The 14,005-nt window shown below is 41.2% G+C and overlaps 1 protein-coding gene across 1 annotated transcript in view; it reads right to left on the bottom strand.

Moving 5' to 3' along the window:
- LOC137306475 (clavesin-1-like) overlaps positions 1-14,005 on the bottom strand; it is a 78,888-nt gene that overhangs the window by 26,287 nt on the left and 38,596 nt on the right. The window contains exon 4 of the mRNA XM_067975721.1: positions 4,487-4,722. Coding sequence (XP_067831822.1) covers positions 4,487-4,722 — 236 coding nt within the window. The remainder of the gene's footprint in view (positions 1-4,486; positions 4,723-14,005) is intronic.

Genomic DNA, 14,005 nt, shown 5'->3' with positions numbered 1-14,005 from the left:
TGAGTAAGTGTACTCACTTCGGCTGACCTACTTAGGTCATTGAAGTGCCTCCTGCACTGTATGCAGGTGCGTGATATGTTGGTGGTGCACGTGACCTCCTCTGCCACCTCGAGCCCGGCCTTCATGGTGACAGAGGAAGGCCACTTACTCCCGTTCACCGGGGAGAAGATCTCTGTCTTCCCCCTCCTCCTCCTCACCCCATCCAGTAGGACCTGGAGTGAGGCATCATTAAACCTGGGAGCAGCCTTCCCCAGGGTTGCTCCATGCTGTAATTTTGGCTCCTTTCTGCAGCATCAGTCAGTGGAGGACTGCCCCTTTAAATAGGGCTCCTCCAGCTGACAGCCTATGATGCGGGTGCGCAGTCCGCCCGCCGCGCAGCTTTCCAGCGCGAAACCCGGAAGCCAAGGTAAGTGGCTTCAATTTACCTGCAATCGCGTGCCAAACCCACCGATTTCATTGGGCGGGTTACCCATGCTCCCAGTCGACCCCCCGCAGCCAACCTGCCTCGCTCCTAATATCGGGCCCTTATTATCCAAGCAGTGTCCTTAGAATTACTAATTCTCGCTTTCTTTATTTTCAATACCAGCCTTTCCAGAGGAACTGTATCAAATCTTCACCATGAACTTACCCATATCCACTGCCTTACCCCTATCAGGCTCCTTTGTCACACCCTCAAAGAAAACCAGTAACTAAGATTGATGAGATCTCCTCTTCATGAACCCATATTAGCTATCTTTCATGATTTTATTTCAGTCTAGATGCTCCATGTTCCTGTTTCCTCTGGTCCCAGTAATGTAAATGCTAGCAACTGCCATTGCTTCGACAGCACATGTATTATTTGTACTGTTGACATTGAAGTAAACTCTCTATGTTCGAGAAACAAACCCAAACAGAGCCTGCAAGCCAAAAATTCTTCCCAAAATGTGTTTGTGTGTTTTAAAATTAAAAGTAGTTGATATTAAAGCTTCAGAAATATGATGCTACTAAGTGACCAATCAGCTCTTTCCATTCTGCTCAAACCATGAGTTCAGATGAAAGGACTGAAGCTCTGTCTCGATGATCGCACGATTCCAGGTCGTCATTCACTTTTATTCAGTCATGTTAGCAGTGGTAATTCTAAAAATAAGTGAGGCAATTATGGCAAGAGTCTTACTCCCTGAAACCCCCATCTTCTGCTACCCATTTTAAAAAGTAACTCTAATAAATTCATAATTTATATTTTTCAGCCGCACCATTCACTTTTTAAAAAGAAACATTTTTGTGCTCAAGGTGAGGGAAGTTGGTGCTGGGGAACATTTTCCATTTCTATCAGCCAGTGTCAGATCACTAATTGAGATTGCCAATTTATTGCTAATTATTGTCATGTTAGAAGCAATTTTATGCTGTGAACACTTGCCCAATAGGAACTGGATTGAAATTGGCTAAACTCATTTCATAAAGGCCCCTTACAGCGATCAGAGAGAACAGACTTTCAGCCTTCAGTTGCCTAGGTCACACTGTCTGGAATTCCCTCTGTAAACCTCCTTAAAACTCACCCCTTTGATGAAGCGTTTGGTCAACCCACTTAATCTTTCCTTCTTTGGCTCGGTGTCTGTTCTTTATTCACGTCTCTGTGAAGCACGTTGGGAAACTTTTATACATTAAAGACGGTATAGAAATGCATACTGTTCTTTTTCTTACTGGTGGTTCCAGCTGCAGCTTGTACCTGACGTGACTGCTTTGTTCTGGAATGAGACTCTATGCTGCAAGTGGGAATTCCTGGTTTTCTGATAAATCAGGAATTCTGCCTGCAATAAAGTCCAATCCTGGAAATAAAAATATCAGGTTGGAGCAGCAGTCAGGAACTGCAATAAGGAACATAGCAAAGAGGTAGAGTGGGGGATGAAATTGGGGGTTAGACTGGGAGAATACCTCTTTGAATTGGGGGAGGGGGATAGAGGGAAAGAATGCTTCTGTGAAGGGGAAGAGAGTGCCTCTGTGACAGAGGAAAGTGGCTGCTGATAATTTGAATGGGTCTAAGCTCCAGTATAAGTAGATTTCTGTCTGTTGTGTTTAAGATTGCTCAATGTTAGTATGAAACAGTATTTTTTTTCTAGGTAGTACAGAAGATAATTATTTTTTCCCCATGCTCTGCTGGACCATTTACCCAAAACAGAAGTCTGTTTTTCAAATAATAAATCATATCTGTGCCTCTGTTAAATTTGAACAATTGAGAGCCTGAGGCCTTCCTGGCAGATACATAGTCACCAATCAAACAGTACAGGCTGTGCTATTTTATCAAGCTACCACTGGCCTCCTGTTGACCTAATTAAGTGAAAGGCATCCACAGTGAAGCAGCAGTTAGAATATTGTTATGTTCCCATAATTCACTGCGGTATTTAGGAGGGAATCTATTTTCTACAAAATGCACCCCATGAGCTTCTTCAGGAAACTGAAGGTAGGACTAACATCTTCAAATAAATGAGCATGTATTTTGTTAAATTCTGAATTGTAAAACAAAAATATTTTCATAGTTTGATATGTTACTGGGAAAACCATAAAATCCAAAGATGAAATACTATTTCTTTTACCTTTAGATTCATTTACAACGAAGTGAAAGAAACTGTTTAATAAACAAAATGTGAGTTACATTGTAATCGAATCTCATATTGTTTATTTTATGTTTAAGAAAGGAAATACATTGGATTCGGAGCTATGAGTGGAACTGTAGCATAAATTATGAAACCAGCCATGGAAATGTCCTGAGAACTGATGTTATATTACACCTTCCAGCTATGGTTACACTGCAAAACTCTGTATATTTGTGATTGATGATCCTATTGTTCGCCAGGGGCCTTCAGAAATGATACATTGCTTAAACCTGGTGATCAAACAGGAGTGCAGCCTAGCTTGAGAGCATTAGTTCCACTTTGTCATGACTGCTAGGTACGTTTTAAATAAGTTGGCTTTGCAACTTAGCACAATTACGTACAGTATCCTTCTCCTTTAGCAGTCTCAACATGTTGGCTCTAGGACAAGCCTCCAATGAGCTGAGCTTCGTTCCCATCTATAGATGATGAGGGAAAAATTCCACCAATGTGTCTTCCATGATACAAGCCTTTGCAATGAGTTTTATTTTTGCATTTTACCAGAACCAGATACCGGACACACTTCTATTTACAATATGGGCAGAGTGTTTTATTAGATGATAGCACCCCTTTAAAATACTGTCTGCAACAACACTTCAACTCTGTTCTAAATGGTAGTTCCTGTCATAGCCACCTTTGGTGACGAACACCACATGAGAAACCTGGAATGAGTTGCCTGCGTTGCTTTAAAAATATGATATTATTTTTGACCTCTGGCATGCTGTGCAGTGCAGTGATTGATAGGCTGAAGTATGCACAGCACAGTAGTCAAAAGTCATCATTTAAAGGGCCTTCATCATCCAGTAATCAATTAGGTAGTAAATTTAGAAGAGCATAGTGATGTAATTGGTAATATGGTAATGTTGCAATGTGAAATAGATTTTTTTTAATTCATGAAAATGAAACATAAAGGGCAATGCAGTGACAAACTACACTGCAGCCCCAGAAACTGTTCGATAGAAATTTAGGGCACTGCCCAGAACCTGTGATCCTCTCGCATGCTAATTTCCTGATCTCAGCCATGCTGCTGCAGCAAAATGTCAAGCAGATGTAAGAAGCTTCCCCACAAAAATAGAAAGGGGGTAATTTTGATTTTGTGCGGCAGTGGGTATTAGCAAATTGACAGCTCGTTTTATATCCCTCCTGATTTTATTTCCTTTGAAGTCAAAATTACCCCCAGAAAGTTACTGGTGAATTTTCACTGCACACTGTTCCTAACTGATCCAGGATCTGAGCACTGCCCCTTTAAATTAATTTCTGCTAAATTTCTAACATGAATTGAAATCACGATTTTCACAGTCACTAATTCTAAGGAAATGAGTACTGTTGATTACAACAAAATTGATTTACTTAAATACACCTTGTACTCCAGGATCACTGTAGCATTTTTACAATTTGATTTGATTCTAATTTTCTCCCCATCTCTCCTGAAGGCAGTGACTCAATGATACAGATCACATATGCTGAACACCCTCTGGTACCTGCCCGAGTTGCCATGTTTTATGGTTAAGCCTCGAAGGTGAGTGTCAGCAGGTTATTTGACTCCGGGGCTTCACACACATGGCTGATCCTGTCCTCACCTACACTTTCTAGCAGGAGAACAATCAGCTGGTGATTTTGCTCCTCTCTAGTCAATGGTTGCTGAAAGCCATATGGCTCGCTTGGCTGAGACTGGGGATGTTTGTTCTGTCTGCCTCAGTGCTATGCCACACAGGGCATTTGTTCATTAAATCATTGGGGGACTTTAATTTGACATTACTATAAAATGCATTGAAAAATAGACAGGAATATGCACAGATTTTGAAAGCTGCCATGGAAATCCAGTACTGAAAGGGTTTATGCAAGTGGACTGTACTAACCTCTTCATATGCTTGGGAGAACAAGTGCTATCACAATTATCCAGCATGTCTTTCACATGCATTGAGTTGTAGGAATTGTAGGTATATTCAGTATCATCATTGTACTCCGGACCAAGCAGTGTCCGTGCCCAGGTTCCCATGTCATATGGGGGTAGGGTACCTCCAAACTCAGATGGCAGATATTCCGGGTAGATTAGCTGGTGCAGACTGTTCAGGTTGTTGCCATGGAGAAAGATCTGGGACAAAAAGAATGAAATGCAAAAAGCAAGCACAAAGTTAAGGTAAATTAAAATCAATAGTGCCAAACTGAATTTTATCCAGGTTAGAAAAACTAAAATTTCTATTTAATGAAGTGTTATTTTAATTCAAATCTCAAAGCACCAAATATCCAACATCTATGAAATGAATAAAGCATTCTGTCTGTAAATATTTATGGATAGATAAATATTTCTTCTTCATTGTTTTTAGTAGGATATCACTCCTGCTGAGGTGAAGTAGTAAGCAACACAGTTTAGTGGTGTAACCCACTATGTGCTGTTATATGTTGCTAAAGTTAAAGTTCTCTGTGGCTCTGCGATATCATCATGCTGGCTGTGATCCCCTTCACGACAGGAATTCAGCTGCTTAATAATTTTTCAGGCTTTCAGCCAAAGCTGAAATTCTGAACGGCTCCAGATAGAAAGAATGGATTCTGCCAATGGTGTTAAGAAGCTCAGTTTAAAACATTCCAATTCTCAAATTCATGAGGCATACTGTTTAACACAAGATTGCAAAATAATTACAGATGAGCGAAGCCAATTAGCCCATCTTCATTCATCCATCCAGGAAGATCCAACAACTCCTCCCCACCACCCCATCACCCTCTATTGTGGCATCCAGTTGTTATGAACACTCTCCTTTTTTCTTCTAAATATCAATGCAACTTTTTTCCATAAGTGACCTACATCTAAACAGATGTCTTTTTCAAAGGATTTTTGCAATATTGAAACATTGACTTTAATGGAAAAGAAAATTGGGCTCGGTGTAAAACGGGTTGCTGATTCGCTGGGAGCCCATTTCGTACCACAAGCAAAGACCAATTTCACTCAGTAACTTTAAAAAAGAATTGCAAGGTACTTTCAGAAAGAAATGTGTCTTCCTCTAAAAATGGTTTACAATCAAAGATGAATTTTCAAATGTAGTTTACAGGTGACAATAAATGGATACTATCTTTCTGAAGACTGCAATACATTTCTGAATCAAAATAAAAATCTAAGTACTGTAGTTCTTTTTTTACTAAATTATTTCTAAAACACTGACTAGTTCTTTATATTGTATTTTAATTTACGATGTTCAGCATTGGAAATTGTTCTATATGAAAATGAAGTGTTTAAAAGTTAAAAGGGTCTTTCAGTACTAAGAGGGTAACAATGCAGTTTAAGTGCCTGTTGCATTGCATTGTTCAAACAAAAATCTTAACATAGTTCACAAGCAGAGCTGCAGAAGCCAGGCCTATTCATCGTCAAGCTAAACCCAGCCTGAGTCAACCATTTGGTTTGCTTCTCTGAGCTCAATCTTGGGCTGAGTGCATCTATTATCGATGGCTAGTTGTCTATGACTTCAAAATTTCTACTCACCTAAACATCAAATCAAGGAAGGTCATAGGAGCTAATGCGAATTCATCAAAATCCTAATTCATACAACTAATTTTTTTAAACATTTAAAATGAGTTGAAGGCTACTCTTGTTACCACTGGATGTCACTTTTGAAGTGCTCAACAATACATTATTACCAAGCACAATAGTGACATCTTGTGGCTGGAAGTAAATGCAGTAATTACTTTGTTGGTTGATAAATCTGGGCCACAAACAGACAGGAGGTGGCTTGAGCTGGTTTTGAGTTTCCCTGCCTTTGATAACCATTAAAACATTCTGTTGACAGATACATACTGCAATCCTGAAAAATCTTAGTGAGCAAAATACAAGTTCTGAATTACCTTTTGGATTTATTAGCGACTATTTTATATTCATGACCTCGAGTTTTAACTCCCCCATAAGTGGAAATATTTTCTCTACACCTACCCTATGAAACCCCTTCATTTTCTTAAAGACCTCTATCAGTTCTCTCCACAAATGCTGCCTGACCTGCTGAGTGTTTCCAGCAAATTTTATTTTTGTTTCAGATTTCTAGCATTTGCAGTGTTTTGCTTTTTGTTCAAAATACAAGTATTGTGGTTTGGAACTTTAATGTAATTCGTATGTTTATACTTAAATAGCTTTATTTAAAAAATTCTGCTAATTTTAATCAAACACTTTTAGCCTACATCACACTATAACCGTACATCAAGTTACATCGAAACTAAAGCACAGAAACAGTCCATTTGACCCAACTGGTCTATGCCAGTGTTTATGCTCCACACGAGTCTCCTCCCTCCCTACTTCATCCAACCCTATCACCATTTCCTTCCATTCCTTTCTCCCTCATGTGCTTATCTAGCTTTCCCTTAAATGTATCTATGCTAGTTGCCTCAACTATTCCTTGTGGTAGCGAGTTCCACATTCTTACCACTCTTTGGGTAAAGAAGTTTCTCCTGAATTACCTTTTGGATTTATTAGTGACTATTTTATATTCATGACCTCTAGTTTCAACTCCCCCATAAGCGGAAACATTTTCTCTACGTCGACCCTTTCATTATCTTAAAGACCTCTATCAGATCACCCCTCAGCTTTCTCTTTTCCAGAGAAAAGAGCCCCAGCCTGTTCAACCTTTCCTAATAAGTATATCCTCTTAGTTCTGGTATCATCTTTGTGAATCTTTTTTGTACCTTCTCCAATGCCTCTATATCCTTCTATAATATGGAGACCAGAACTGTGCACAGTTCTCCAAGTGTGGTCTAACCAAGGTTCTATACAAGTTTAACATAACCTCTCTGCTTTTCAATTCGATCCCTCTAGAAATGAACCCCACTGCTTGATTTGCCTTTTTAATGGCCTTATTAACCTGCGTCGCTACTTTTACTGATTTGTGTATCTGTACGCAAAACTGGGTGGGAATGTGAGTTGTGAGGAGGATGCAAAGAGGCTTCAAAGGGATATAGACAGACTGAGTGAGTGGGCAAGAACATGGCAGATGGAATATAATGTGGAAAAATGTGAAGTTATCCACTTTGGTAGGAAAAACAGAAATGCAGAGTATTTTTTAAATGGTGAGAGATTGGGAAATGTTGATGTTCAAAGGGACCTGGGTGTCCTTGTATGAGTCACTGAAAGCTAACATGCAGGTGCAGCAAGCAATTAGGAAGGCAAATGGTATGTTGACCTTTATTACAAGAAGATTTGAGTACAGGAGTAAAGATGGCTTACTGCAATTATATAAGGCCTTGGTGAGACCGCACCTAGAGTATTGTGTACAATTTTGGTCTCCTTACCTAAGAGAGGATATATTGCCATAGAGGAAGTGCAACAAAAGTTCACCAGATTCCTGGGATGGTGGGATTGTCGTATGAGGAGAGATTGAGTAGACTGTATTCTCTAGAGTTTAGAAGAATGAGGGGTGATCTCATTGAAACATACAAAATTCTTACAGGGCTCGACAGGGTAGATGCAAGGAGGATGTTTCCCCTTGATTCCCCTGGCTGGGGAATCTAGAACCAGGAGTCACAGTCTCAGAAAAAAGGGTAGGCCATTTAGGACTGAGATGAGGAGAAATTTCTTCACCCAGAGGGTGGTGAATCTTTGGAATTCTCTACCCCAGAGGGCTGTGGAGGCTCATTCATTGAGTACATTCAAAACAGAAGGGAGAGATCACTTTGATAGGATTGTACTACAGACCCCCAAATAGTCAACGGGAAATTGAGGAGCAAATATGTAAGGAGATTACAGACAGCTGCAAGAAAAATAGGGTGGTAATAGTAGGGGACTTTAACTTTCCCAACATTGACTGGGACAGCCATAGCATTAGGGGCTTGGATGGAGAGAAATTTGTTGAGTGCATTCAGGAGGAATTTCTCATTCAGTATGTGGATGGCCCGACTAGAGAGGGGGCAAAACTTGACCTCCTCTTGGGAAATAAGGAAGGGCAGGTGACAGAAGTGTTAGTGAGGGATCACTTTGGGACCAGTGATCATAATTCCATTAGTTTTAAGATAGCTATGGAGAATGGTAGGTCTGGCCCAAAAGTTAAAATTCTAAATTAGGGAAAGGCCAATTTTGATGGTATTAGACAGGAACTTTCAGAAGTTGATTGGGAGAGTCTGTTGGCAGGCAAAGGGACGTCTGGTAAGTGGGAGGCTTTCAAAAGTGTGTTAACCAAGGTTCAGGGTAAGCACATTCCTTATAAAGTGAAGGGCAAGGCTGGTAGAAGTAGGGAACCTTGGATGACTTGGGAGATTGAGGCCCTAGTCAGAAAGAAGAAGGAGGCATATGACATGCATAGGCAGCTGGGATCAAGTGGATCCCTTGAAGAGTATAGAGATTGCCGGAGTAGAGTTAAGAGAGAAATCAGGAGGGCAAAAAGGGGACATGAGATTGCTTTGGCAGATAAGGCAAAGGAGAATCCAAAGAGCTTCGACAAATACATAAAGGGCAAAAGAGTAACTAGGGAGAGAGTAGGGCCTCTTAAGGATCAACAAGGTCATCTATGTGCGGAACCACAAGAGATGGGTGAGATCCTGAATGAATATTTCACATCGGTATTTACGGTTGAGAAAGGCATGGATGTTAGGGAACTTGGGGAAATAAATAGTGATGTCTTGAGGAGTGTACATATTACAGAGAGGGAGGTGCTGGAAGTCTTAACGCGCATCAAGGTAGATAAATCGCCGGGACCTGATGAAATGTATCCCAGGACGTTATGGGAGGTTAGGGAGGAAATTGCGGGTCCCCTAGCAAAGATTTTTGAATCATCGACAGCTACAGGTGAGGTGCCTGAAGATTGGAGGGTAGCAAATGTTGTGCCTTTGTTTAAGAAGGGCGGCAGGGAAAAGCCTGGGAACTACAGACCAGTGAGCCTGACATCTGTAGTGGGTAAGTCGTTAGAGGGTATTCTGAGAGACAGGATCTATAGGCATTTGGAGAGGCAGGGACTGATTAGGAACAGTCAGCATGGTTTTGTGAGAGGAAAATCATGTCTCACGAATTTGATTGAGTTTTTTGAAGGGGTAACCAAGAAGATAGATGAGGGCTGTGCAGTAGACGTGGTCTACATGGACTTTAGCAAAGTGTCTGACAAGGTACCGCATGGCAGGTTGTTACATAAGGTTAGATCTCACGGGATCCAAGGTGAGGTAGCCAATTGGATACAAAATTGGCTTGACGACAGAAGACAGAGGGTGGTTGTAGAGGGTTGTTTTTCAAACTGGAGGCCTGTGACCAGCGGTGTGCCTCAGGGATCGGTGCTGGGTCCGCTGTTGTTTGTTATTTATATTAATGATTTGGATGAGAATTTAAGAGGCATGGTTAGTAAGTTTGCAGATGACACCAAGATTGGTGGCATTGTGGACAGTGAAGAAGGTTATCTAGGATTGCAACGGGATCTTGATAAATTGGACCAGTGGGCCGATGAATGGCAGATGGAGTTTAATTTAGATAAATGTGAGGTGATGCATTTTGGTAGATCGAATCGGGCCAGGACCTACTCCGTTAATGGTAGGGCGTTGGGGAGAGTTATAGAACAAAGAGATCTAGGAGTACAGGTTCATAGCTCCTTGAAAGTGGAGTCACAGGTGGATAGGGTGGTGAAGAAGGCATTCGGCATGCTTGGTTTCATTGGTCAGAACACTGAATACAGGAGTTGGGATGTTTTGTTGAAGTTGTACAGGACATTAGTTAGGCCACACTTGGAATACTGTGTACAGTTCTGGTCACCCTATTATAGAAAGGATATTATTAAACTAGAAAGAGTGCAGAAAAGATTTACTAGGATGCTACCGGGACTTGATGGTTTGACTTATAGGGAGAGGTTGGATAGACTGGGACTTTTTTCCCTGGAGAGTAGGAGGTTAAGGGGTGATCTTATAGAAGTCTATAAAATAATGAGGGGCATAGATAAGGTAGATAGTCAAATTTTTTTCCCAAAAGTAGGGGAGTCTATAACGAGGGGACATAGATTTAAGGTGAGAGGGGAGAGATACAAAAAGGTCCAGAGGGGCAATTTTTTCACTCAAAGGGTGGTGAGTGTCTGGAACGAGCTGCCAGAGGCAGTAGTAGAGGCGGGTACAATTTTGTCTTTTAAAAAGCATTTGGACAGTTACATGGGTAAGATGGGTATAGAGGGATATGGGCCAAGTGCAGGCAATTGGGACTAGCTTAGTGGTATAAACTGGGTGACATGGACATGTTGGGCCGAAGGGCCTGTTTCCATGTTGTAAACTTCTATGACTCTATGACAGCGATCGATAGATTTCTAGATATTAAAGGCATCAAGGGATATGGGGATGGTGCAGGAAAATGGCGTTGAGGTAGAAGATCAGCCATGATCTTGTTGAATGGTGGAGCAGGCTCGAGGGGCCGGATGGCCTACTCCTGCTCCTATTTCTTATGTTCTTATGTACCCCTAGATCCCTATCCCATTTAGACTCTTATTATCCAAGTAGCATGTGGCCTCCTTGTTCTTCCTACCAAAATGTACCACCTCACTTAACTTTATTGAAATTCATTTGCCAATTACACGCCCATTCTGCAAGTTTATTAATGTCCTCTTGCATTTTGATGAATTCTTCCTTTCTATTAACTAAACCCCCCAATTTGGTGTCGTCTGCAAATTTTGAAATTGTACTTGCAATTCCCGAATCCAAATTCTTAATGTAAATTGTGAACAACAGTGGTCCCAGCATCGATCCAAGTGGAACACCACTTCCCAACTTTTGCAGGCTGTGTAGCTAACTGTAACTCTCTGTTTTCTGTTTTGTAGCCAACATGCTATACATTCTGCTACCTGTCCCCTGACTCCACATGCTCTGACCTTAGTCATGAGTCGACAATGCAGTACCTTATCAAAGCCGTTTTGAAAATCCAAATATATTACATCTACTGCATTACCCTTGTCTATTCTTTCTGTTACTTCTTCAAAGAATTCAATAGGTTGGTCAAGCATGACTTTCCCTTCTGAAATCAATGCTGACTATTCTTTATTGTATTCTCTTTCTCTAGATGTTTTTCTTTTGCATCTTTGATTAACACTGGTGAAAAGCATTTTCACTTCAGAACGGGGTTGGTGTGACCGACAGTGTACAGAGGAAGGGGAATCCAGGTGAGATAGAGAACGAGGATCCGCAGAAACTGATCCTATCCAACAGGTACAATGTACTTGCTACCTCTGAGGATAAGGATAAAGAATGTCAGAAGGACTGCCAGGTATTTGACTATGGCACCCTGGAGGGACGTCATACTTACCATACTTGCAGCAGGAGGCTGTCCAAAGGGAGGAGGAGAAACATGATGTGGTAGTTGTTGGGGATTCAATAATTAGGGGGACAGATAGCATCCTTTGTAAGCAGGATCGAGAGTCCCACATGGTATGTTGCCTACCAGGTGCCAGGGTGAGGGGCATCTCAAACTGGCTTGAAAGGATATTGGAGAGAGAGGGCGGGGGGAACCCAATTGTTGTGGTCCATGTTGGGACCAACAACATGGGAAAGAGTACGCAAGAGATCCTGTTCAGAGAGTACTAGGAGTTAAATTTAAAAACAGGACCTCAAGGGTTTTAATCTCTAGATTATTACCAGAGCCATGTGCAAATTGCGTAGGGATAAGCAGATTAGGGAGGGGAACACATGGCTGAAGGAATGATGTGGGAAAGAGGGGTTCCATTTCATGGGACACTGGCAGCAGTACTGGGACAGGAAGGAACTGTACCATTGGGACGGGTTCCACTTGAACCGGGCTGGGACCAGGGTCCTAGTGGAAAGGATAAATAGGGTGTTCACAAGGACTTTAAACTAGTAAATGGGGTGGGTGGGGAGGGAGGGCTCAGGTGGAAAAGGTAGTCTAAAAATTCTGAAACAAATGAAAAGGGAGTGATTAGAGTGATAGTCAGAAATTATGCTTTAGGCACTACAGGTAAAGGGAAAACTAAAAGATATAAAGTAATTGAATTAGACGAGAGAAATAAGAAATGTGTGAGAAAAACAAGATTAGAGCCGAAGGACAGGTTAGGGTGTGTGGCCCAAATAAGCGTTCTTTATATAAACGCACGGAGTATAAAGAACAAATTGAATGAATTGCAGGCACAAATTCAACTTGGAGGGTCTGACATGGTAGCCATTATTGAGACATGGCTGCAAGACAGTCAGGACTGGGAACTGAATATACCAGGTTATACGGTCTTTAGGAAGGATAGAGAAACTGGTAGAGGGGGAGGGAGTAGCCTTAGTGATTAAGGATGAAATTACTTCAATGATGAGAGGCTATAATGAGCAGGCAGTGGAGACTTTATGGGTAGAATTAAGAAATAGAAAAGGATTTAAGACTGTAGTAGGAGTTGTGTGTAGGTCCCTTGGTAACAGCTGTGAAGTGGCTGAATGTATAAATTCAGAGATTAGATAAGCATGTAGCATAGGCAGAATGGTTTTAATGGGGGGTTTTCATATTGATTGGGATAAGCAGATGAGCTCATATCAGAAAGGTAGTGAATTTCTTGTGTGTTCAGGACAACTTTCTGCAACAATATGTCCTCGAACCAACAAGGGAGCAGGCCATATTAGATTTAATAATGAGTAATGATTTTGTTAACAGCCTAACAGTGTATGAACATTTATCTAATAGCGATTGTAATATGATAGAGTTCAACATTGTGTTTGAAAGGGAGAAACCTGTATCAGCTACTAAGATTCTAAATTTAGGGAAGGCCGATTTCAATGGGATGAGACAGAGACTGTCCACAGTAAACTGGGTAAATCTGTTAATGGGTAAAACGACAGAAGATCAGTGGGAGGTGTTCAACAAAGAATCTAACGTGATACGGAACCAGTTTATACCCCTAAGGGGCAAGAGCTCCACTTGCCAAAAGAAACAGCCACGGACGACAAAAGACGTAAGGGACAACATAAAACTAAAAGAAATAGCACACAAGAATGCAAAAAATAGGACAGATCCTGGCAACTGGGAGAGATCCAAAGAACAGCAAAGGGTGACGAAACAAATAGTAAGAGCTACAAAAAGGGCATGTGAAAAGAAACGTGCAAGGGATACCAAAATCAACACAAAACATTTTTAAAATTATATTAGGAAAAGATTTACTAGAATGGTTCCAGGGATGAAGGACTTCAATTACATGGATAGAGTGGAGAAGCTGGGGTTATTCTCCTTAGAGCAGAGAAGATTGAGAGGAGATTTGATGGAGGTATTCACAATCATGAAGGGTCTAGACAGAGTAGAGAGAGGAACTGTTCCCCTTGGCGGAAGGATCAAGAACCAGAGGATATAGATTTAAAGTGATTGGCAAAAGAACCAAAGATGACATGAGGAAAAACTTTTTTACACAGCGAGTGGTTAGGATCTAGAATGCACTGCCGAGGGGGTGGTGGAGGCAGATTCAATCATG

This window comes from Heptranchias perlo, chromosome 3 (assembly GCF_035084215.1).
Source record: "Heptranchias perlo isolate sHepPer1 chromosome 3, sHepPer1.hap1, whole genome shotgun sequence".
NCBI classification, from domain to species: domain Eukaryota; kingdom Metazoa; phylum Chordata; class Chondrichthyes; order Hexanchiformes; family Hexanchidae; genus Heptranchias; species Heptranchias perlo.
This window is presented reverse-complemented; position numbering and strand designations above follow the sequence as displayed.